At 43.0% G+C, this 25,516-nt stretch overlaps 1 protein-coding gene across 1 annotated transcript in view; it reads right to left on the bottom strand.

Annotated features, from left to right (window-relative positions):
• Positions 1-25,516, bottom strand: part of nphp4 (nephronophthisis 4) — a 193,223-nt gene that overhangs the window by 7,672 nt on the left and 160,035 nt on the right. Inside the window, exons 18-28 of the mRNA XM_020458628.2 lie at positions 25,239-25,376; positions 23,058-23,281; positions 16,532-16,758; positions 14,464-14,653; positions 14,005-14,088; positions 12,454-12,610; positions 12,073-12,149; positions 11,564-11,649; positions 7,924-8,095; positions 7,291-7,470; positions 5,501-5,644 (exon numbers count right to left, since the gene is read on the bottom strand). Of these exons, the coding sequence (XP_020314217.2) occupies positions 5,501-5,644; positions 7,291-7,470; positions 7,924-8,095; positions 11,564-11,649; positions 12,073-12,149; positions 12,454-12,610; positions 14,005-14,088; positions 14,464-14,653; positions 16,532-16,758; positions 23,058-23,281; positions 25,239-25,376 (1,679 nt within the window). The remainder of the gene's footprint in view (positions 1-5,500; positions 5,645-7,290; positions 7,471-7,923; positions 8,096-11,563; positions 11,650-12,072; positions 12,150-12,453; positions 12,611-14,004; positions 14,089-14,463; positions 14,654-16,531; positions 16,759-23,057; positions 23,282-25,238; positions 25,377-25,516) is intronic.

Here is a 25,516-nt window from a genome sequence, read left to right as displayed (position 1 = left end):
TTTCACCCCTTACCATAACTAGATACTATTCTCAGTATAAATTGACCATAATTTGTGTTTGTTAAGTTACTGCCATCAGAGGTGATATGACGGTCAACATTTGAGCTTTCAAATGTCTGATATTTAGAATTCAAGAAATAGGTTCTAGCAATATCGGTTTTATTTCCTTGCCTGTTTGCCTGTGAGTCAATGCCACAGATGTTAGTAAATTGAGACAAGATATGTGTGTAGTAAATCTGAGTAGGTTGATGTGTATGATATTGGATGTGATTTGGTGAGAGTGTGTACGATGTCTGTATAAGAGTAAGACTATAATGTGTGATGTCCAAGTAAATAATAACTCTGTCAATGTGCATGGTTGAGTGTCTATGTGTGTAACATTTAGTGCGTATAACCTTAAAATTCATGATGATAATTGTAATCCATATTGTATCACCGTCATAGTGGCGTCATAATTATCTTTAACATCATTGAAAAACACATCCCAGCATTTCCATAGCAATTGACGTTTCACATGATCACGAAAGAGACCTTGCATTACTCTAGAGACGGCTTCACTACAGTACAAATGTATTCCGTACAATATGTTATTATTCCCCAATACTGATCTTCCCTTTTCTTGTTGTAAACATGTATAAACTTGAAGACAAATACATTATAAAGATAGACAAACAAGACACATTCAATTACTGAACCCGACCCTGGACATATCTCTTCTTTTATACTGTGTCTTCAGAAAGTATTGTTGTATTGTTGTTTTCTTACAGCCGGAATCTAAAATGGATTCAATTGAGACTTTGTGTCACTGGCCTACACACAATACCCAATAATGTTAAAGTAAAATTGTAAAGCTGAAATGTCTTGTCAAGTATTCAACCCCTTTGTTATGGCAAGCCTAAATAAGTTCAATATTACAAATGTGCTTCACAAGTCACATAATAAGTTGCATGGACTATGTATGCAATAATAGTGTTTAACATTGTTTTTCAATGACTACCTAATTTCTGTACCCCACACATACAGATAATTGTAAGGCCCCTCAGTCGAGCAGTGAATTTTAAACATAGTCTCAGTCTCAACCACAGAAACCAGGGAGGTTTTCCAATGCCTCACATAGAAGGGCACCTAAAAAAAGGCAGACATTGAAGCTACTTCGAGTATGGTAAAGTTATTAATTACACGTTGGATGGTGTATGAAAACACCCAGTCACCACAAAGATACAGGCATCCTTCCTAACTAGTTTCCAGAGATGATGTAAAACGATCAGGGATTTCACCATGAGGTCAATAGTGACTTTAAAACCGTTATAGTTTAATGGTTGTGATAGGAGAACACTGAGGATGGATCAACACCATTGTAGTTACTCCACAAAACTAACTTAACTGACAGGGTGAAAAGAAAGAAGCCTGTACAGGATAAAAAATATTCCAAAACATGCACCAAAACATGCAATAAGGCACTAAAGTAAAACTGCTAGAAATGTGGGAAACAAATGATCTTTTTGTCCTGAATACAAAGCATTATGTTTGGGGCAAATCCAACACAACTCATCACAGAGTACAATTCTTTATGTTTTCAAGCATGGTGGTGGCTGCATCATGTTATGGGTATGCTTGTCATCAGCAAGGACTAGGACGTTTCTGTATTTCATTTTCAACACATTTGCAAAAAGCATATTTTCACTTTGTCATTATGGGTTATGGTGTGTAGATGGGTGAAGTTATTATTTTATAATCCCTTTTGAATTCAGGCTGTAACACAACAAAATGTCCAATAAGTCAAGGGGTATGAAAACTTTCTGAATGCACTGCAACCCTAATATTCTAAATGACATTTAAAAGAAGCATGTGTGATGCGTTTTTTGAACACTGCTTTTTAGGTGTATTTCACCAGAGTACTATAGTACAGTGTTTATAATCTTCTGCCTATATTTACGCCACTTGACTGTGATTACAACACATAACGTCTAGGGATGTGTGGCGATACGACAACAATAGATTTGTGTAAAACCTCAAATCAACAAAACGGTTTGCCACTATAATTGGCTCATTAGAGAAAAGTCAACCAGAATTAGAGTCATTTTGTAAAAAAGGGAAATTGTTTTCTACAACACCTGGTGTTCCCACCATAAATTGAAAGCTCGTGAAACTACATGCTCTTGTATTGTTGTTTTCTTCCTCCAAATTAACTACAGCCAGTGTGTTGTGTTGTGCTTTGATTATTAGCGGAATTCATATGGGTATCGTTTGTTTGCGGCTCGCCACTCTGTTCATAAGGTCTTATTTGGACATTTTAATAAAAACTCATTTCCAATAGCTGCATTCCACGTAATGGCCAGCTAAAATATATGGTTCAATGTGTGAGATTTATCCGGTAATTTCTGGAAAACTATAATATCGATCCTTGCTCTGCTTTTTTTGCTTCCCAAATGTTTTTATTATGGCAGCGTAGTTAGTTTTTGGAGTAGGGAAAATTACTCTATTCAAAGTTAAGATATAAACCCCATAAATTGTTTAGAGAGCATTGAGCCTGAAGCTAAGTTGACTAAATGGAAAACACAGTTGGTTATTTTTCTTGCCCCTCTCTCTCCCTCTGTCTCTCTCTATTTGGTTAAGCATCATATCTGTATGCAAGTCGTAGACACACAAACAGATTTTTTGAGGAGTTAATTTTCCATTTACACCGCTGCTTGCTCTATCAGACCGTCTTGCAAATGACAGCGAACGAAAGCCAATGATGTTGAGACGACTTGTTTATGTCGAGATGCTTATGAAGTCAATGAATCTCCTATGAGACACTGGGGCTAATGACGGAACATGGAAAAAAATCAACAGCTATATTGGACGTGTTATTCATATTACGTAAACGTTATCGCAGGTGCAGCGAAATGCTTGTGTTTCTCACTCCAACAGTACAGTAATACCTAGCAATAACAAAATAACAATACACATTATTCATAAAAATTAAGAAATTAAGAAATATCAGGACGAGTAACGTCAGAGACCAGAATATAAATATATAAATATATACATTGAACAAAAATATAAATGCAAAATGTAAAGTGTTGTAAAGTAAAACATCCCAGAAATGTTTCATACGCACAAAAAACGTATTTCTTTACATCCCAGTTTGTGAGCATTTCTCCTTTGCACGTTGTGCTGGGGACAATAAAAGGGGGACAATTTCAAGGCCACTAAAATGTGCAGTTCATACAACACAATGCCACAGATGTCTCAAGCTTTGATGGAGCGTGCAATTGGCATGCTGACTGCAGGAATGTCCACCAGCGCTGTTGCCAGAGAATTGAATGTTCATTTCTCTACCATTAGCTGCCTCAATGCCATTTTAGAGAATTTGGCAACCGGCCTCACAACCGCAGACCAGGTGTAACTGGTTTCTGTCTGTAATAAAGCCCTTTGTGGGGAAACCCCCATTCTGATTGGCTGAGCTTGGCTACCCACTGGGTGGGCCTGGGCCCACCCATGGCTGCGACCCTGCCCAGTCATGTGAAATCCATAGATTTCCTTATATGAACTGTAACTAAGTAAAATCATTGAAATTGTTACATGTTGCATTTATATATTTTTTTCAGTATATATATCATGTACACTGAGTAAACAAAACATTAAGAACACCTGCTCTTTCCATGACATAGACTGACCAGGTGAAATCTAGGATCCCTTATTGATGTCACTTGTTAAATCCACTCCAATCATTCTAGGGGAGAAAACTGGTAAAAAAAATTGACAATTTAGACATGGATTGTGTATGTATGCTATTCAGAGGGTGAATGGGCAAGACAAAAGATTTAAGTGCCTTTAATTGGGGCATGGTAGTACTGTAGGTGCCAGGCACATCGATTTGAGTGTGTCAAGAACTGCAACGCTGCTGGATTTTTTATGCTCAACAGTTTCTCGTGTGTATCAAGAATGTTCCACCACCCCAAGGACAAGCAGCCAACTTGACAACTGTGGGAAGCATTGTAGTCACATGGGACAGCCTCCCAGTGGAACGCTTTCAACACCTTGTCGAGTCCATGCCCCAACGAATTGAGACTATTCTGATAAAAAGCGGTCCAACTCAATATTAGGAAGGTGTTCCTAATGTTTTGTAGATTCAGTGCATATAAATATAATAGTCTGTTTTGTATGTAAATATTATTAAAGTGACTCTGTACATAGGGCAGCAGTCTCTAAGGTGCAAGGTAGAGTACTGGGTGGTAGCTGGCTAGAATGGTGCCTGTTTAACAGTCTGATAACGTGGAGGAAAGAGCTTTGTCACTCTCTCGATCCCGGTTTTGATGCACCTGTAATGCCTTCTAGATGGTAGTGGGGCGAACAGGTCGTGGCTCTGATGGAGGAGGTCCTTGATGAACTTCTTGGCCTTCCTGAACTTCTTGTCCTTCCTGTGACACCGGTTGCTGTAGATGTCCTGGAGGGAAGGCAGTGTTCCCCAGTGATGCATTGACCGCACCACCCTCTGGAGAGCCCTGCGGTTCCGGACGGTGCAATTGTGTACCAGGCAGTGATACAGCCTGACAGGAGGCGCCTTTAATGGTCCATCTGTCCAAGTTCATGAGGGTTTTAGGGGCCAAGACACATGTCTTCAGCATCCTGAGGTTGAAGAAGCACTGTTGCACCTTCTTCACTACATTGTTTCTGTGAAGAAGGCTGTTGGTAATCAGGCCTAGCACTGTTGTGTTGTCAGCAAACTTGGTGATTGAGTTGGAGATGTGCGTGGCCACGCAGTCATTGGTGAACAGGGAGTACAGGAGGGGGCTGAGTACGCACCCTTCAGTGGCCCCCGTGTTGAGGATCAGAGTGGCGGAGGTGTTGTTGCCTACCTTCACCACTTGGGGTCGGCACGTCAGGAAGTCCAGGGCCCAGTTGCACAGGGAGGGTTTCAGACCCAGGGCCCTGAGCTTAGTGATGAGCTTGCAGGGTGAGCTGTAGTTGATGACAGCATTCTTACAAACTGTACATATTTCTCTTTTCCAGGTGGGATAGGGCAGTGTGAAGAACAATGGAGATTGCGTCGTCCGTGGATCTGTTGGGGCGAATTGTAGCACTTCATAGTGACAGAAGTGAGTGCTAAGAGGGAATAATAATTTAGTTCAGTTACCTCCGCTTTCTTGGGTACAGGAACAATAGTGGACATCTTGAAGAAAGTGGGGACAACAGATTGGGATATGGAGAGATGAAATATGTCCGTAAACACATAAACTAACGACTTGTTAGTGTCACTTGTCTGTCCCAGAGCCAATAACTACAGAGAGGCAGAAGTTCTTTCCAGTGTCAGTAATGAATACGGTCCAGGTCCAATACGACACCCGATTCATGTTTGGAAATAGAAAAGGATGGTCCCCCCCCCCCTCTCATTCTCTCTCGCTCTCTTTTCCTCTCTCTCCCTGTTGCTCTCCCTCCCTCCGTTCCTCATTAAATGTCAGTTTGAACAGAGACATGACCAGAGGGCAGTGTTGTGCTTTGTAGTGGTGCTCACCTCAAAACTGTCCTCTTTAAACTGGAGCAGGTCAGGGTGGTCTGACCGTAGCAGGAGGACACGGCTGGTGGGGTAGGGGTTGGTGTAAGTGATCTTCCGTGTGCTCCCCCGACCCCCTCCCACAGGGGCACACATTTCAAAAGCCTGCAAGAAGAGAGATATCAGTTAAGATCAGTTAAGCCTCCTCAGAATTGTATCCTTAACCATTAAGGGGGAATAAAAAACAGACCTTAGACCAAGTCTGTGGGAGAAACTAAATGATAGAAAAACAACACTCCTAATAGAAACAAGCCCTGAGAAACAGGTCTAGGATCAGTTTAGTTTTGATCAGATCCTAAACTCAACCATTAGGGGGATAAAAACGGGGAAAAAATTACTTTAGATCTGTCTGTAAAGAAGAAAAAAATGAAATACGAGACAAGAGACAAATCCAAATGGTGCAAAATAATTAACCAGTGTAGAATGCAACAGAAAGACACATGACATTTGAAGCAAATAGCTGGTATGGATGAAACAGAGTCTTATTCATTAGGCACCAAACTAAACAAAATGGACTGAAACAGGGATGGACTACTACCTGAACATAACCAATAAGAAACGCTTGTTTTCCTTTTCCGTTGCTAAACTTTTTTCTACGCGTGCACTAATGAATATGAAACCTTATCTGTTCATCTTTCGCCCCTGAGAGATACAGGAGACGGGGCACACTATCAGATTGTGAATCTAAAATCACTTAGGTGATTATATCAATGTTTAGAAGAAGGTGCCCAGATTGACAATACAGAGAGATAAAACATTGTCAGAACCATTGAGGATCAAAGTCACATAACATTATGTGCATATAAATTCGTACAATCTCACAGACGCACCAAAAACATATGATACTGTTACTGTGAGCGCCACAAAGATCTCACATAAACAGTCTCTTCATTCATAATTTAGCAGAGGATCATAACAGTGGAGAGAAACCAAATAATGTTATTTTGGGTGTGTTTCTTGTCATCATAAGGGGAATAAGGGTTCCACTGCATTGCACACGTCTTTGTGAGACTGCACTGCGCCATTCAATCGTTCAGACAGTTTCACTACCCATCTAGGAGATACTGTATGCTAAGGTTATTACAGCCAAACTACAGGAGACACCTTTAAAGAGCATGGCACAAATTCCAAATGGCACCGTATTCCCTATATAGTGCACCACTTTCGTCCAGGTGTGCACTACTTTTGGCCAGGACCCATGGTGCTCTGGTTAAAAGTAGTGCACTATGTAGTAGAATATAGGGTTGCCATTTGGGACGCAGTCCAGACATCTCCGTTGCCAGGAATCCCTCTCGCTCCCTCTTCCTCTCTCTCCCTCCCTCTCTTTATCTCGCTCTCCTTAAACTGCAGGTGTCCTCTATTGAGCATTTCCTGCTTTGAGCCGCAGTGCAAGCGTCTGAGTGAGTGTGTGTGTAATAGGTCCTTATGTCGGTGTGTGTGAGTGTGAATAAGTGTCTATGTGAGAAAGACAGAATGAAAGACTGTGTATGGGAGAAAGAGCCAAAGACAAAGAGAGCAAGAGACAGAGAGAAAAAGATAGAGAGATGGATAGATACTGAGAGAGAGTGAGAGACAGGCAGAGAGAGAGCGAGAGAGCGAGAGAGAGCGAGAGAGAGTGAGCGAGAGCGAGCGAGAGAGAGCGAGCGAGAGCGAGAGAGAGCGAGCGAGAGCGAGCGAGAGCGAGAGAGAGAGAGAGAGAGAGAGAGAGAGAGAGAGGAAGAGAAAGACAGAGCTTCAGTGGGTGGTTTCACCTTGGAGACGATGGGCAGGCGACAGGTGAGGCTGAGGAGCCAGCAGGCCACCAGCGTGTCTTGCTCCACGTCCACCACGGTGAGGTAGCAGAAGCGGCTGCCCGCCCGCAACGGACACACACACAGCTGCAGGTCCTGTACCACACCCGGGAGGAGGACAAACACCTCCGCTGGGTCCACCTGGGAGAGGGGACGAGGGAGGGAGAGAGAAGGAGGGAAAAGGAGGGGGGTGAGTTGGGGAGAGAGAGGAACATTGCTCCTATTCAACCCGCTCAAAACACAGAACCTGCTCGATGGGTTCAACAGCCTTTGTAGGACTCTCTCTCATGTAACAATACATACTACAGTCAGATTACCTGCTAAGAGCAACAAAATAATCCATTGAAATATAGTCTTTGAAATATAGACTAGAGCCAGCCTCTAAATCAGTTATTCATTAAATATTTATCTTTGGTGAAAACATATAAAACATACCGTTCTCTACAGTGAGCATGACTGTATTCCATTCTGACAACAGCCCATAGGGTTCTAGTCAAAAGTAGGGCACTATGGAGTGAATAGGGTGCAATTTTGGACACACAGCCTAACTTTATCAACCAGGGTGGCAGAGAGACACCGGACAGCCAGTTGTACCTTGAGCTCCTGTGGGTGCGAGGTGTAACACCGGACCTTCCGGGTGGCTTGGGTGCCCCGTATCAGCAGTGATTGACAGGTCCGCTGGCCAGTCACACAGCTGATATCCACCCGTTGCAGGAAGTGCACATATACTTGCCAGACTTGGGCGGGCACCGCCAGCCACTTATCACTATGGAGACATCAGACGAGAAAACAATTAGGTCTCAGAGCGAATCAACTCATAATGAGAGAAGGAGGGGCGGAACTAATGATGAGGTGATTTATCTCTGTGGCGATAAGAGACATCAACATTTTATTCCTTTTTGAGCACCTCGTCTGATAGCGGGGGCTACATCCCAAATGGCACCCTATTCCCTATAAAGTGCACTACTTTTAACCAGAGCTCTATGGGCCTTGGTCGAAAGTGGTGAATTATATAAGGAACGGGGTGTGATTTGTGACGCAGCCCCGGGCTAGGAGATATCATAGGAATCATTTTCATTACGTCGAGTTCCAGTTGACTCTAATAATGGTGATTCCAGAATGAGCTGTGGCTATGGAGGTCAAAGGATGCCCCTTAAGCCTAATCATCCCTCCCCTGAGATTACAGGCCGGGGAGAAGACAGAAGTCAGCCTGTTCGGAGATTGATGAGGAAAATGGATTCTGCCATGTGAAGCAATCAGCCCGGTGAATCCGACATACTGATTAAATCAATGAGATTAAGGCCCCGCATGAGCAATCTAATCAGAGGATCATCGCCGGAACCAACGGCCATCAGTTTCATCCACACTGGGAAGGGTAGGATGGGGTGTGTGTGTGTGTCAGTAACGAACCGTTTATTAGGGTATTAGGGGTCGGCGACGCGATTGGTCCAAAAATGTATAAAACAAATCGTACAAATGTATTATTTGTACAATTTATATGGATCCAATTCTTTTGTGCACAATTTATATGGATTATGCTTAAAATGCTCATAAAAGTATGGTAAATGTGTGTACATTTTACTGTTTAAAAAATATATTGTTCAAAATAAGCTGTTCAGTACTACTCTGCCAGCAGCAGCCTGGTGCCCAGTGCTCGGATTGCATTGCCAGCTTTTACATTGCTTGTTATGTGGCTGGGGGGGGGGGGGTGTTCAAGTCAATGCACAACGTAAACGGACAACAGTCTAACTTTCTCACAGACCTGGTAGGACAAAAAAAGCCCAGCTCTATGGCTGTCAGCAACACTTTGTTTCCCCTGCTGTTCATCAGATGCTTCCTAGTGGCGACATGCTGTGTGGACTAAAACAAAATAAAAATGGGGGTGTGTCACAAAGCATGATCAACTTAATTAGCCAGCTACAGTAATTAGCTACCGATAGTTTGCTGTCTCGCATGCCAGTGTAGAAATGTAGAAATCACTCTACCATTTCCTGGTTGAAAAATTCTAAATGGTTTGCCTCATTTTATTTATCAGTTTATTTGACAAAAGAAGGAAGTATAGAGTAAAGAATCATTGTACCATCTAAACCGCTGTTAAATATATTTTCCATAAACAAAAATGCTGTTTGAAGCTGGTGTAAAAAAAAAATGACATTAAGAGACGCAAAAATGAAATTTCATGGGAAGCATAGATTTAGTGCACATAGAACATATATACAGCTCCTTAGACTTGCTTTCAATGAAAATGACATACACACTACCAGTCAAAAGTTAGGACATACCTACCCAGTCCAGGGTTTTTCATTATTTTTACTATTTCCCTACATTGAATAATAGTAGTGAAGACATCAAAACTATGAAATAACACATGGAATCATGTAGTAACCAAAAAAGTGAGTATTTAAACTAGCCACCCTTTGCCTTGATGACAGCTTTGCACACTCTTGGCATTCTCTTAACCAGCTCATGAGGTGGAATGCATTTCAGTTAACAGGTGTGCCTTGTTAAAAGTTCATTTGTGGAATTTCTTTCCTTCTTAATGGGTTTGAGCCAATCAGTTGTGTTATGACAAGTTATGGGTGGTATACAGAAGATAACCCTATTTGGTAACAGACCAAGTCCATATTATACAGCTCAAATAAGCAAAGAGAAACGACAGTGCATCATTACTTTAAAACATGAAGGTCAGTCAATACGGAACATTTCAAGGACTTTGAAAGTTTCTTCAAGTGCAAACACAATAACCACTAAGTGCTATGATGAAACTGGCTCTCATGAGGATAAGTTCATTAGAGTTAACTGCAACACAGATCGAAGCCCAAATAAATGCTTCACAGAGTTCAAGTAACAGACACATCTCAACATCAACTGTTCAGAGCAGACTGCGTGAATCAGGCATTCATGGTCGAATTGCTGCAATGAAACTACTACTAAAGGACAACAATAATAAGAAGAGACTTGCTTGGGCCAAGAAACATGAGCAATGGACATTAGACTGGTGGAAATCTGTCCTTTGGTTTGATGAGTCGAAATTTGAGTTTTTGGTTCCAACCGCCGTGTCTTTGTGAGACACAGAGGTGGTGAGAACGAATGATCTCCGCACATATGGTTCTCACCGTGAAGCATGGAGGAGGAAGTGTGATGGTGATTTGCTGGTTACACTGTCTGTGATTTATTTAGAATTCAAGGCACACTTAACCAGCATGGCTACAATAGCATTCTGCAGCGATACACCATCCCATCTGTTTTGCGCTTAGTGGTATTATCATTTATTTTTCAACAGGACAATGACCCCTCACACCTTCAGGTTGTGTAAGGGCTATTTGAACAAGAAGGAGAGTGATCTCATGCTGCATCAGATGACCTGGCCTCCACAATCACCTGGACTCAACCTAATTGAGATGGTTTGGGATGAGTTGGACCGCAGAGTGAAGGAAAAGCAGCCAAAAAGTGCTCAGCATATGTGGGAACTCCTTCAAGACTGTTGGAAAAGCATTCCAGGTGAAGCTGGTTGAGAGAATGCCAAGAGTGTGCAAAGCTGTCATCAAGGCAAAGGGTGGTTATTTTGAAGAATCACTTTTTTGGTTAATACCTGATTCCATATGTGTTATTTCATAGTTTGTATATGTCTACAATGTAGAAAATAGTACAAATGAAGAAAAACCCTTGAATGAGTAGGTTTGTTCAAACCTACTTCGTCAGATTGAACCCGATGGTCAATCTGACAAAGCTCCAGAGTTCCCTCTGTGAAGATGGGAGAACATTCCAGAAGGACAAACATCTCTGCAGCAATCCACCAAACAGGCCTTTATGGCAGAGAGGCCTGACAGAAGCCACTCCTCATTAAAAGGCACATGACAGCTTCTTAGTTTGCCAAAAGGCACCTAAATACTCTCAGACCATGACAAACAAGATTCTCTGATCAAGATTCTCAGGCCTAATCGTCCAACATCAGTGCCGACCTCACTAATGCTCGTGGCTGAATGGAAACAAGTCCCCGCAGCAATGTTCCGACATCTAGTGGAAAGCCTTCCCAGAAGAACGGAGGCTGTTATAGCAGCAAAGGGGGGACCAACTCCATACTAATGCCCATAATTTTTGTAATGAGATGTTCAACGAGCAGGTGTCGACGTGTAGTGCATCTATGTGTGCATGTGTTGTGTGTGTGTGTGTGTGTGTGTGTGTGTGTGTGTGTGTGTGTGTGTGTGTGTGTGTGCTTATGTAGGATACATACGTGAACACTGTGACGAAGAACTTTCGGATTTGCGGGCTCGGACTGCCCGGCACTTTTAAATACACATCTTGAGGCTCCCCTTGTGCCTGTCAAAGAGAAATCACATTGAGGTTTATTGAAGCATTTAGTGGAAATCCACTCTTTCGTGGAATGTTTTCAGTGGCCGATACCCATGTTATGCAATTACAAATGTCTTCGAAACACAGCAGTTAGCCTCTTTTTGAATTCTGAAACCTTGCACATTTTAGTTTTCCTTAGCAAATCAGTTCCATAATTTAGTATCCATTCCTCGGGGAACACCTTTCCGTTTCATCCCAGCACTAACAATTTAGATTAAACTAATCAAGGGCTCGGTGAACAGATGATTAGTGCTGGGATAGATAGAAATGTGAACCCCCTGAGGTTACCCCCGGGAAATGGAGTGAAAGCTGCCGTCGTAATTAACTCACACACCCCAGTTTCAGTGCTGGCCCGATTATCAGAGCAAATTATTCCATTCATTCTCTTACCAACATCTTTGTTTCACAGATGACGTTGGGGTCACTGCAGCGCACTGAGATCTGAGACCCAGCATCTGTGTCTCCAACTGGTGGCCCCGGCCGGGCCAACACGCCACACAGAGAGAGAGAGAACATTGTAGAGGGAGAGAGATAGAGGGGGATAAAAGAGAGAACAAACTGAGCATTTAGTGGACAACTGGTGACGAGTGTGTGTGCGTTTGTGTGTGTTTGTGTGTATGTCTGTGACTGCATCTCTTTCTCTGTGTTTGTGTGTGTGTGTATGTACAGTATGTGTGAGTGTCTGCAATTGCATTGTGTGTGTGTTAGCATGTCTGTCTATTTGTGTGTGTGTGTGTGTGTAGCTAGGCTAATGGGGCTAATAGTGGGCACCTGGCGTTCTCTCCCAGGAGGGAAGGCGCAGGGCCTTCTTCAGAAAGGACAACTCTGGCTGGTAGAAGCGGAATGTCTGGTCAATGACGTGAGGCGTGGGCTCCACGCTCACCTGGCAGATGGCCAGCGGCTTACCATCCTCTGCCCTGAATGTCACCTGCGAGTAGGGTTGGGGAGAGGGAAGGGTGGACGATAAAGGAAAGTGGAGATTTCATATTGAAAAAGAATAATGCTTAATGCTGCCTGTAGCGATAGTAAACAACGGATTATCGTGGATGCTGTCACTACTGGCCCACATAGACAACTCAAGGTAAGAGCAATTTAAGGTAGAGGAGGATGCTTTATGTATAGCAGTCTTGATACAGTTACAATAAACTTAAAACATATACTATTTGAACCCAAGTCTGGTATTGATACACATTGTTATAGAGAGCAAAGACAGGACCTCTCATTTGCGTTATCACATATGCATGCACACACACAGTACTGGTGCTGTGAGAAGGATTTCTGTCTGTCAGAGGTCAGTTTCCATTTAACCCACTGTCCCAGTGAAACTGACACACAACCCCAACAGCTGTCAGCAGGCCAACACTAACACAACCCACAGCACTTTCAGACGCATCATCAAAGGGGGACAGAAACTTGGGCCTGTAGGTAATCGGGGGCACACAATGTGTTTAAAGTCAGGCTTGACTGTGTTTGAGAGTCTCGCTTTAACAATATACTGAATGTGATGATAGATTGGGTTCGCATATGTTATCATAACGTGTTTAGCAGGTACTATTGGGCATAAGTCCAGCCGATTTCAGAATTGATAGTGTCGGTCAAAAGAGGGTTGTTGGCACAAGACAGTTATAAAGCATTATATAACTGCAGGCTTTAAGTAGTGTTACCTTAGTTCTTATCCAAAAACGTTGAGCATTTGGTTGAGTGTGCATGGAGTGCCCAATGACAGGGTTTGCACTATTCCATTTATTCCAATGCGTCAGGCAATCAAGTGCAGCAAAACCTACTTGTCCCACACTGTTATAACAATGCGAGTGTCTATGGAACTACAGTACCATGTAAACACATAGGTATTTGAGACACTTACAGTACTTTAAAGTGAGACCAAATAAACATTTGATGGACACCATGTGGTAAACACTAAACCAGGCTTAACTAAACTTAATTGAGGAAGGCAGGAATACAGGTAAAGTCGGAGATGTATCTCTAAAACAAGTTCAAACTCAAGATTGACAAGGTTTATAAATAATCTAGTTTGTGAGAGGTTTATTTATAATCATGGGAAGCGAACATCTGTGACGCATCACAAATACAAACACTAGCTAGCATATTTCCAGCCTCCAGAGACACGAAATAGGATTCTTCAACTATACAAAAGGAAAAACAGTGAATATAAATAATTATCATATGGCACTCTAAGGCACACACAATATTCCCTCACACGGCATACTGGAAATCCTTTAAAACAGAGACCGCATTCATCCCAATGCAAAAAAACAACCCCTGGACATGTTTTTATCCAGAGGTTGGGTTGTCCATGTATACCTTGATTGACTTGGCCAGCACAGTATTGGACAGATGTTTCTTGGCCACCTGAGTACTTCTGCCACTGGGTATGAGACTCGGCCCCTGCAAGACGTAGATAAACAAACACATAAATAAGACATGTATACATCTTTTAAATCGACCAAGACAACTGGGAATGTACAGCAGGTTATAAAACTGGAAAGCACCAGTGTACAATCTGTAGGCACAGAGAAAGACATAGCAGCCGATAAGATGTGCGGACAAGAGAAACTCTAACTTGGTATTGTTGACCTAAATGCTCAATAACGTTAACCCAATCACATGGCATTAATCCTATTATATTTACCCTATATTTGCATTTTCTCACCCTAGTAATAGAAGTCAGGCTCTGGCTAATATCCCTGGGCGAACTGATGAACTAAAGCCTGTGTTCTAACGTCTGACTGTCAGGGTTGTCATGGCGACACATTAGGTTACCTGGGGAACCACAGAGTTGTCTGAGACGAAGGTCTGGTATTTGAGGGGGACGTGCACACTCTCCTTGGGCCGCAGGTACACCTGGGGGGCAAGCGTGCCCTCTTTGAGGTGGAACATGCCCTCCTCCAGGGGGGTTAAGGTTTTGGTCAGTGTCTTGAAATACCTCCACTCGTCACAGTCCGTTATGACACTGAACAGACAAAGGGGAGTGAGAGAGAACACTGTTAAAAGAGAAAGGGATGGGGGGGAGGAGAGAAGAATATAGGGAGAGAGAGAGATGGAAAGGTAAGATAAAGGAGAGACAGAGAGATGAGAAGAAGAAAGAAGAGAGCGAGAGGAGCTTCCTCGCTGGTCAGCAGTCGGTCACACCTCCAAAGGCCAACCGTTTATCGGTACACTGCTCTTCTTTCAATTACATACGGCCTGATTGGTAAATGGTAGGCAAGTCATTGTAAATCTTCAAACCTCTTCACGAAATGGATTCCCGGGGAGAGATCTTGGGGAACAAAAAAGTAACACAGACTGGGCGGTATAGAGAAGTTCTTTTCTTTGAGTACACAAATTTAATGCGCAAATACATAAAGGAAAACTTCAAAGGCTCAACCTCCAGGCATGGAGAAGGGACATTTCTCAATAGACGACGAAAAATGTATGAATTTTCTCCAAAACCCCACCTTCTAAATAAAGGCTGGAGCTAGTCGACCATTTCAATGAGCTCTTACTACAACAATTTCCCATTCTCCAGTCTGGTAGCTAATTAGAGAACAAAACTTCACACGCACACACACCTTTTCGAAAAGCATTTAAAAAAATGTATGTGTACGCGTGTGTGCGTGCTTCAGTAGGGAATGAAATGGCATCAGGAGTGGAGAAAGAGAGAACAAGACACACAAACACACACAGAGAGAAAGAGGAGAGAGAGAGCGAGAGACACACACAGAGAGAGAAAGAAGAGAGAACAAGACACACACACACACACACAGAGAGAAAGAGCGAGAGACACACACAGAGAGAGAAAGAGAAGAGAGAACAAGACACACACACACAGAGAAAGAGCGAGAGACACACACACAGAGAGAAAGAGAAGAGAGAGGGAGAGAGACACACAAAGAGGAAAGAGAGAGAAAGAGAAGAGAGAAAGATGACACAGATGATTAATAATACAGGACCAACCCTGTGCTGGCTAAGATATATATTTTTCCGTTCCAACTATTGTAGATGTGTAACCAGGCCAGCACATCTCAGTTTGGCTCAGTCGTGTGAAAAGGGTAATAGTATAATAGTAAGCATCTATGATTTGATAGAAAAGACCTCAATGTCTCACTGTTTACTCTCTAATGCCTCTTCGAGAGACGGCAGCCGGTTCTGTGTTAAACATGTCGGCAGCGGCAGTGTGTCATATCTGGTGGTTTACGTTGGCACGCAGCCCTTTAAGCGGCCAGGGATAGGAAAGCTTGCAGATCCGTAGCACAGCTCTGGTGTTTCCTGATCCCCAATTAGACCCGGAGAGCCTACTGGCCGGTGCTAATGCTATAATGATTCATTCCCCCATCACACCGCTACTCTCCTCCAGTCCTCCCTCTTCTGTTTATCAACATGAAGGACGCTTATCCATCCAACACCATGCAGATCTGAGAAGAATCCATATTGGGAGATGGTGGGGGTGGGGGAGTGTGGGGTGTGTGTAGTGGGATATGTGTGGGTGGTTAGTGTGTCTGCGTGTGAAATAATGGGTTATGGGGAGGAGGGAGAGAGAGACTGTATTTCTCCAGCATTATCTATGTATCTGGTTCAAGGGCAACTCATAGCCAGTGTAAAACTTCACCTGTTCTCTCCTGGTTAAACGTGCTGTGGAATATAAACAAAGTCTGATTCTTAATATAAACGAATATAAACTGAATATAAACAAAGTCTGATGGTATTTTGCAGCCTGCTTAAATACAATTGTTTACAATATTATTTCTCTCTCCCAACCCCCCCAATATAACACCAGGCACACACAAACTCTAACAAACACCAAACCCCATACACACGCTCCACTCCCCCCAGCATCCCTTCCCCTGCATACCTGAGCTCGGGGTCTTCGCTATAGATGGTGACAGTCTGTGGGGTGTTGAAGGGGTTGCGGAGGACGTACTCCAGGTACTCGGCGGTGCCCAACGTGGCGTAGAGGGTGTGGTGTATGGTGATGGCCTGGCTCAGGATGTGGGTGATCCCTTCTGCCTTACTGCGTTCCCTGTAGGCATGCATCAGGCGCAGGTCCCGCGCCAACTGGGCACGCTCTGCTCGGCGGCCCTGAAGGTAAAAGAAGTGGAGAGACCATAGAATCAGTGCTTATTTGAGCTGGATCCGCCGGCACCTCTCACATTTGACTTTGTTTGTACTGGCACTCATTTGCCCAGATCCGGTACCTCTCGCAGCATGATTCATTTATGTCTCACTGTTTGTACTGTAAACCATTATAATACAAGCGATCAGAGTTAAATCAATTGTCTATTCATTATAACCTTCACGTAAAAGTGTGATGATACTACTGTGTAATCATCCTATCCTGCCACACTGATTTCAGACATGATCTCTTCTTTGTACATACAGGTTATGGGGTAGGCCGGCCTGGTAAGTAACTGATCTTGAAACAGGTTTAACCTAGCTAGCAGAACCCCTCGACAACATTCCGGTGAAAAGGCAGCGCGCAAAATTCAAAAATATTTTTTTGAAATATGTAACTTTCACACATTAACAAGTCCAATACAGCAAATTAAAGATAAACATCTTGTTAATCTACCCATAGTCTCCGATTTCAAAAATGCTTTATAGTGAAAGCACAACATATGATTATGTTAGGTCATAGCCAAGTGAAAAAAACAGCCATTTTTCCAGCCAAAGATAGGAGTCACAAAAAGCAGAAATATAGATAAAATTAATCACTAACCTTTGATGATCTTCATCAGATGACACTCATAGGACATAATGTTACACAATACATGTATGTTTTGTTCAATAATGTGCATATTTATATCCAAAAATCTCAGTTTACATTGGCGCGTTACATGCAGTAATGTTTTGATTCCAAAACATCTGGTGATTTTGCAGAAATACTCATAATAAACATTGATACAAGATACAAGTGTTATTCACAGAATTAAAGATAGACTTCTCCGTAATGCAACCACTGTGTCAGATTTTTTTTTAAACTTCATGGAAAAAGCATAATCTGGGAACGGTGCTCAGAGCCCAATCCAGCCAAAGAAATATCCGCCATTTTGGAGTCAACAGACACTATAAATATTCACTTACCTTTGATGATCTTAATCAGAAGGCACTCACAGGAATCCCAGTTCGACAATAAATTACTGATTTGTTCCATAAAGTCCATAATTTAGCCACTTGTTGTTAGCGTGTTCAGCCCAGTAATCCATCTTCATGAGGCGCGAGCACTTCGTCCAGAGAAAAATTCGAAAAGTTCCATTACAGGTCGTAGAAACAAGCCAAACAATGTATGGAATCAATCTTTAGGATGTTTTTAATATAAATCATCAATAAGGTTCCAACCGGAGAATTTCATTGTCTGAAGAAAAGCACTGGAACGAGAGCAAACTCTGTCGGGAGCGCGCGTCACAAGCCTGAGACACCCTGCCAGACCACTGACTCAAAGAGCTCTCATGAGCCCTCCTTTATACTAGAATCCTCAAACCAGTTTCTAAAGACGGTTGACATATAGTGGAAGCCCTAGGAAGTGCAACTGCATCCATATCTCACTGTGAATTCAATAGGGATTGGGTTGAAAATCGACCAACCTCACTTCCTGTTTGGACTTCTCAGGTTTTTGCCTGCCATATGAGTTCTGTTATTCTCACAGACATAATTCAAACAGTTTTAGAAACCTCAGAGTGTTTTCTATCCTATACTAATAATATGCATATTTTAGCATCTGGGACAGAGTAGGAGGCAGTTCACTCTGGGCATGCTATTTATCCAAAAGTGAAATGCTGCCCCCTATGCCAAAAAGGTTAAGTGGTGGTCAGCTAGTGAAGAGGTCCCTACGTAGTCACATCGCGTAGCCTAGGCTAGCTAGCTGTCTCCCTTGTCTACTGATAATTCTGAATTTGAAACGTGGGATAGTCACCTTGGTAAGAATAAAAAAGGATAAGAAAAGGCAATCTAGGTTGATGACATTTGTCAAGTCCAAAAATCCAGAGAAAGATGGTGAAGCATCTAACCTGAAACGAGTGAGGAAGCTGTTCCTGGTGGCGCCATTCTTTAGATAGCTAACATCGCTGCTATTTCTGCATCACCACTGGCACCTCCACTAGCTAGTAGACCTACTAGCGAGACAGATTTGGCGCGAGAGGGGGAGGGGAGGACAGTGCATCCACCAACGAAGTGCCCGGAGCAGGTTCAATTTGGAGGCTCAGTTCAAGCGCAAGAAAACCAAGCAAGCAACCTGACTTGTCATGTAAAATACGAGGCTGGGCTGTGCAACATGCAATAAAGTAGGGAGCTTGGGTCTGGAAAAGACTGGAGGGATGAAACTCGCAAAAGACCAGGTGGAGTGTACAGTAACCACCTCTGCATCAGACATGACAAATAAACTAAGAGTCCTCAGACTCTCTCTACCAGCGGTTTGGCATTGACAGTCCATGCACAGTCATACAGGCATACAGACAGTACAGGGACAACAATGGTAAAGGAGATATTCCAGGTGGACTGAAATACCTGTTGGTGGCGTTCAGCAGTGCAGAATGCGAGTGGGGATTTTTTTTTTAAACAACCTGATTTGTACCTCAACCCGTGCCTCCCTGTACACCTCCACCATATCAGGACTACCTATTGCCCCCCCCTGACTAAATTCAACCCAGTCCCCTAAGTGAGGTCATGGATTGCTAAAGGACACCGATGTGGCACAGACACCAAGAGCAAAATACGAATGGGGGAGAAGACGCATGAGGGAATGGCTGTCTTGTGGGAGGTTTTGGAAAACTAAGGTAGGCAAATATTTCCTATTAACTGGTTCTGTGAATGAATCTGAATATGCTCTTGATATTATCACAAAGGCAGGAAACCTATACATTCTGATGTGTGTTCTGATGTATTTTATTTGAAGATATACGAAGTTTGAGTAAGCCCCAAAGCTGAGTAGGGCTGCAAAGTTGTAAACTTTCCGGTAAATTTCCAGTACATTTTCCATGGGAAGTTAAGCCTGGGAATCTTGCAGAATTGAATCAATAAAGTTAGCTTATAACAGTGAACCTTTTTTTGTGGGATACACATGAGGCAATTCTAGGTCTTGTGGCATATTTTGGTTAAACTATCCCAAATTCAATGGAATTGCAACCCTTTGCATGAACAGTGCATTCTTCTATCACATTTTACAGCTGATTCTCAAGATCTTGCAAACTAATGAGATGCTATTGAGCCCACATTAATACACAGTCTGAGCCAAGGAGTACATGCTTTCTGGCAAGTTTTGATTACAATACTGGGTGGGGTGAAACTCTTTTATACGACATACATAATTGTTTTGTTAGTAGTAAATAGTAGCCTACAGCAAAGTGTGTAACCTCTTGAGCTTAGGGGGGCGCTATTTCATTTTTGGATAAAAAGACGTTCCCGTTTTAAGCGCAATATTTTGTCACAAAAAGATGCTCGACTATGCATGGAATTGATAGCTTTGGAAAGAAAACACTCTGACATTTCCAAAACTGCAAAGATTTTCACTGTGAGTGCCCTAGAACAGAAGCTTCAGGCAAAACCAAGATGTTTCTGCAACCAGGAAATGAACAGGATTTCTCCTTATATGGCTGTGAATGCGACAGGAATGAGCCTACCCTTTCTATCGTTTCCCCAAGGGGTCTGGAGCATTGTGACGTATTTGCAGGCATATCATTGGAAGATTGACCATAAGAGACTACATTTTCCAAGTGTCCGCACGGTGTCCTGCGTGGAAATTGGTGCGCAAAACTCAGCTGCTGGTATTTTTCCATGGGATTCTGAGAAAAACCATGCTTCCACGAACGGCATATCAATGAAGAGATATGTGAAAAAACACCTTGAGGATTGATTCAAACAACGTTTGCCATGTTTCGGTCGATATTATGGAGTTAATTCGGAAAAAAGTTCGACGTTTTGGTGACTGAATTTTCGGTTAGTTTCGGTAGCCAAATGTGTAGTAACAAAACGGAGCGATTTGTCCTACACAAAGAATCTTTCAGGAAAAACTGGACATCTGCTATGTAACTGAGAGTCTCCTCATTGAAACATCTGAAGTTCTTCAAAGGTAAATTATTTTATTTGATTCCTTTGCTGGTTTTGTGCTAAATGCTACGCTAAATGCTAAGCTTGATTTTCTATGGTTCAAAAGCATATTTTGAAAATCTGAGATGACAGTGTTGTTAAGAAAAGGCTAAGCTTGAGAGCAGGCATATTTATTTCATTTCATTTGCGATTTTTAGAAATCGTTAACGTTGCGTTATGGTAATGAGCCTGAGGGTGTAGTCACGCTCCCGGATCCGGTATCGGTAGGATCGGTAGAATTCGGATCGGTAGAATTCGCCACTGGCACAGGGCGCCAGTGGCGAATTTGCTAATCTTGGTGTTCTCTGGCAAATGCCAAACGTCCTGCACGGTGTTGGGCTGTAAGCACAACCCACCTGTGGACGTCGGGCCCTCATACCACCCTCATGGAGTCTGTTTCTGACCGTTTGAGCAGACACATGCACATTTGTGGCCTGTTGGAGGTCATTTTGCAGGGCTCTGGCAGTGCTCCTCCTGCTCCTCCTTGCACAAAGGGGGAGGTAGCGGTCCTGCTGCTGGGTTGATGCCCTCATACGGCCTCCTCCACGTCTCCTGATGTACTGGCCTGTCTCCTGGTTGCAGACACTACGCTGACAGACACAGCAAACCTTCTTGCCACAGCTCGCATTGATGTGCCATCCTGGATGAGCTGCACTACCTGAGCCACTTGTGTGGGTTGTAGACTCCGTCTCATGCTACCACTAGAGTGAAAGCACCGCCAGAATTCAAAAGTGACCAAAGCATCAGCCAGGAAGCATAGGAATTGAGAAGTGGTCTGTGGTCACCACCTGCAGAACCACTCCTTTATTGGGGGTGTCTTGCTAATTGCCTATAATTTCCAACTGTTGTCTATTCCATTTGCACAACAGCATGTGAAATGTATTGTCAATCAGTGTTGCTTCCTAAGTGGACAGTTTGATTTCACAGAAGTGTGATTGACTTGAAGTTACATTGTGTTGTTTAAGTGTTCCCTTTATTTTTTTGAGCAGTGTATATACTGTACTCTATACCATCTACTGCATCTTGCCTATGCCGTTTGGCCATCGCTCATCCATATATTTTCATGTACATATTCTTATTCATTCATTTACAACTTGTGTGTATAAGGTAGTTGTTGTGAAATTGTTAGATTACTTGTTAGATATTACTACATGGTCGGAACTGGAAGCACAAGCATTTCACTACACTCACATTAACATCTGCTAACCATGTGTATGTGACAAATACAATTTGATTTGATCTGGTGGAAGGGACTGTGGATCTGAAGCTCTTTTCCCCTGTTTCCTCCATCATCCTCCAAATCCCACCAACATCAGTCGCCTCGGAGTGCAACGGGTCCTTATTTGAGAACATACACACCAAAGCATGCAACAGGCTGACCAATACAAGGGTTGAAAAATTGGTGGCCATCCGGGCAAATTTGAGGCTTTTTGAGCCTGACAACGAGCCATCCTCAACAAGGTTGGAAAGTGACTGTGAAGATGAGGCCTCAGAGTCTGATGTTCAAGAGGTGGACATTGAGAAGGTCCAGGAAGAAGACATGGAAGCCTGAGAGGAAGACAACCAAATCTTTAGTTTCTAGACTATCATTTTACAGATGTATGTTGAAAACGTTTTTGGGAGATGCGATGGCTCATTGGGGATCATTCAATATTTCCTTTCTTTTGTTGTTCAGTGAAATCATCCCATGTGAAAAGTCAACTAATTTAATTGGAGTTCAAGTCGTAACAAAATCGTTTTTTAAAATTTCCATTGGAATGATTTAATCATTTGCAATTATGTCTACTTATGATAAGGTAAAAGGTTTATGTTTCTGTCTCCACATGATATGGTAAATATATCCAATGCAAAAAACAACTACATTTAAATGGTATTAATATTAATTTGCATATATTTCCATTAATTCCCACAGAAAGTTTCCACCTCTGAATATTCCCCAAAAAGTGCAATCCTACAGCTGAGTATGGGCATATGCATATGGCGAGTGTTAAACAGTGACATAGGCTACCTGGCTGTTTGATCTGTCTGTTGCATTGCTACGTTGTTTGCCAATTTTTGTTCTTATACGTTTGGATATTGTGATATGTGTGTTCTGCTGCTACATTGATGTGAATATTATAAGAAATTTGTCCCTGTAAGCCCCCACAGCTGCATGTGGCCATATGTGTATGGCGTGTGTTCTGCCGTGACGTTTAAAAGTTTTGCTGTACATTGATGTCTTTAAAATTATTTTGGGGGAAGGGGAGAAGGCCAAGTGGGCTTCTTAGTAGAGAGCCAGGTGGCCATGTTGTTGACTTTACCGTGACCTTCGTCTTGACCTCGCTGCCAGTGCCATCTTGTCCCCCCTCGTGCTGCCGCACGGCCACCATGCGATTGAGTTTGCGCTGGCGTACGTCGTCGGTCTCGCCCCACCAGGGGGTGTTAGTGCAGGGCGTCCCACCGCCCTCCTTCATATGGCTCTGGAGCAACGGCACCAGGTCCCCGTCCAGCTCCACCAGCCTCTGGGCCCGCGCTGCGTTACGCACTGCAACACATTCACAACAGGCAATCTTACAGCAATACATTAACAGCCTTACTGCAACGCACTCACAATATTAACAACCTTACCGCAATGCAATCACAACCTTACTGGAACACATCAACAAACAATTGTTTTGATCTGCATTGTAACTTGTTGGGAGCATTCTTTAGTTTACTACTCCGTTAGTCAGCACCTCTACCAACATTTTTTGGTGTCCGTCAGCTTTTTAGTGCTAGGCTGAAACATCAGTGTACACACCCGGTGGCTCTCCAGAGTTATAGTGACCACTGTTGTAATGAAAAGTATCTTTGTAGCCATCAGCCGTAGACAGAGAAGAGACCTAGTAACGACCATGAGAACCACGAGCCATACATACCGTATTTATTTGTTTTGTCAGATGTTGCCAACACAGCACTTACTGTAATGAAGCTGATGGGATTGAGTATGCATTAAGACAGCACCCTGAACCAATTGGAAGATAAACATCTGACTGATATCAGCCCACAAATAATCTGGGAACCAAGGAAGGGGAGGGGAGCAGCCCAATAATATAAAAGAGAGAGATAAAGTAAGTGGAGGATCAAAGGAAGGGGGCCTCAAGTACTGTTTCTCATCTAAAGCCCTTCTAGAATAGTGGAGGCTCTGCTCCCACTCACTGATAACTCACCAGGGGGATATCTCCCCCTCTATCTCTCTCTTGGCCTCTCCCTCTCTTATCCATCTCTCCCTCTCGGTCTCTCTTTCCCTCTCCCCTTCTCTCTCTACACGCCTCTCCATTGTTATCGTTACCTCTCCATCCCTCTCCCACCTCTGTCTCTCTCCTAGTCTCTCTACCACTTCCCACACAATCTCCATCTCTCCCGGCACTTCTTCGCATTCCTCCTTATCAGAATGGCGTCAGCGATCTGCCAATCACTTTGCCGGGTAGTAGGTATTCACTACAGGCTTGGAGAGAATGGTACAGTAATGGAACTGTAGTTCTTCAGCGACTAACTGAATAGAACTACAGTCATTCTGTTGGGAAGTCATTTGCAATAACGTTAATCTATAAAATAAAGTGCATTTCTTATCGTAAGCACACACCATGGCCTGATTCACACTATAGGGCAAACTGAGCCAAGCCAAGCTGTACTATACTTGCCTGGTTACACATCCACCATAGAACAATGTGAAAAGAAAAGCCGGGACAGTACGAGTCAGGTCAATCCTTTAGTGTGAATCAGGTATGTGTAGTTGTTTTCATACAGTGTTTGTAGACTGGATTTCTTCGGTTTTGTTGGACATTCATTTAATGGATTGAGTCCCGCCTACCTAATTTCTATGAGCCACCTCACAAGCTCTGCTTCAGCAACTCACCACGGCTTCAAGGCCTCAGACACGTCGCTGCACTATGGGGGTCCGAGCTTTCTGCTCCCTTGCCCCTCGCCTACGGAATGCTCTACCTGATCATCTGAGAGCCACTCCATCAATCAGAACTTTTAAAACAGGTCTTAAAACACAGCCTGTATTTCTTGCAGTCCTAATCTGCAAAGTTACTTTAGTTCCTAGCTTACTACTGCTATTTCCTGCCTTGATTCTAAATGTTTGATGTTTAATGTTTTTTTGTGGTTTTTCTTATCATTGTTTGACATTTTGTAGAGCTTTGGAATAACACTGTAATGAAAAGTGTTATAAAAATGTATTATTATTTTCAACTATTATTATTATTCTTCTTCACACCTCTGTTGTGGTGTGTGTGAGGTGCTGAACACTGTGTGACCAGCCACCAGATATGCTTGGGCAGGCTCAATTAGGCTGCAAATTGAGTGTCTCAGAGCTGAAGAGAAAGGGCAGAATGTATAATGGATCTGGATGAGACAGTCATGAATAACATCGCCACCGCCGCCCTGTAAATCAACCAACAGCACACACAGATAAAAACACAAGTTCACATACACAAACAAAGGTGTGGGGGTCCTACCGCTGAGTCGTTGGATGCTCTTGGAGGACAAGCTGCCCCCGGTGAAGCCACTTGTGGCATCCGGCGGTGAGATGATGTGGGAGCGTGACGGAGGAAGACACTGGGGCTTGTTGGGTTTGTTCTGGTCTACAGGACATCCTAGAGAAAACCAAAGGACGCCATTTTGAAAGAGTAGACACAGTTCTCTTTATTTGAACAATTTCTCAAAAGGGCCATATTTTGGGATACGGGATCTGGACTTTGATATAACATGTGTTACCTCACTTATTTATTTACCT

Source organism: Oncorhynchus kisutch, linkage group LG24 (genome assembly GCF_002021735.2).
Source record: "Oncorhynchus kisutch isolate 150728-3 linkage group LG24, Okis_V2, whole genome shotgun sequence".
Taxonomy (NCBI): domain Eukaryota; kingdom Metazoa; phylum Chordata; class Actinopteri; order Salmoniformes; family Salmonidae; genus Oncorhynchus; species Oncorhynchus kisutch.
Note: the sequence above shows the minus strand (reverse complement) of the source record. Positions and strands in the feature narration are given on the sequence as shown.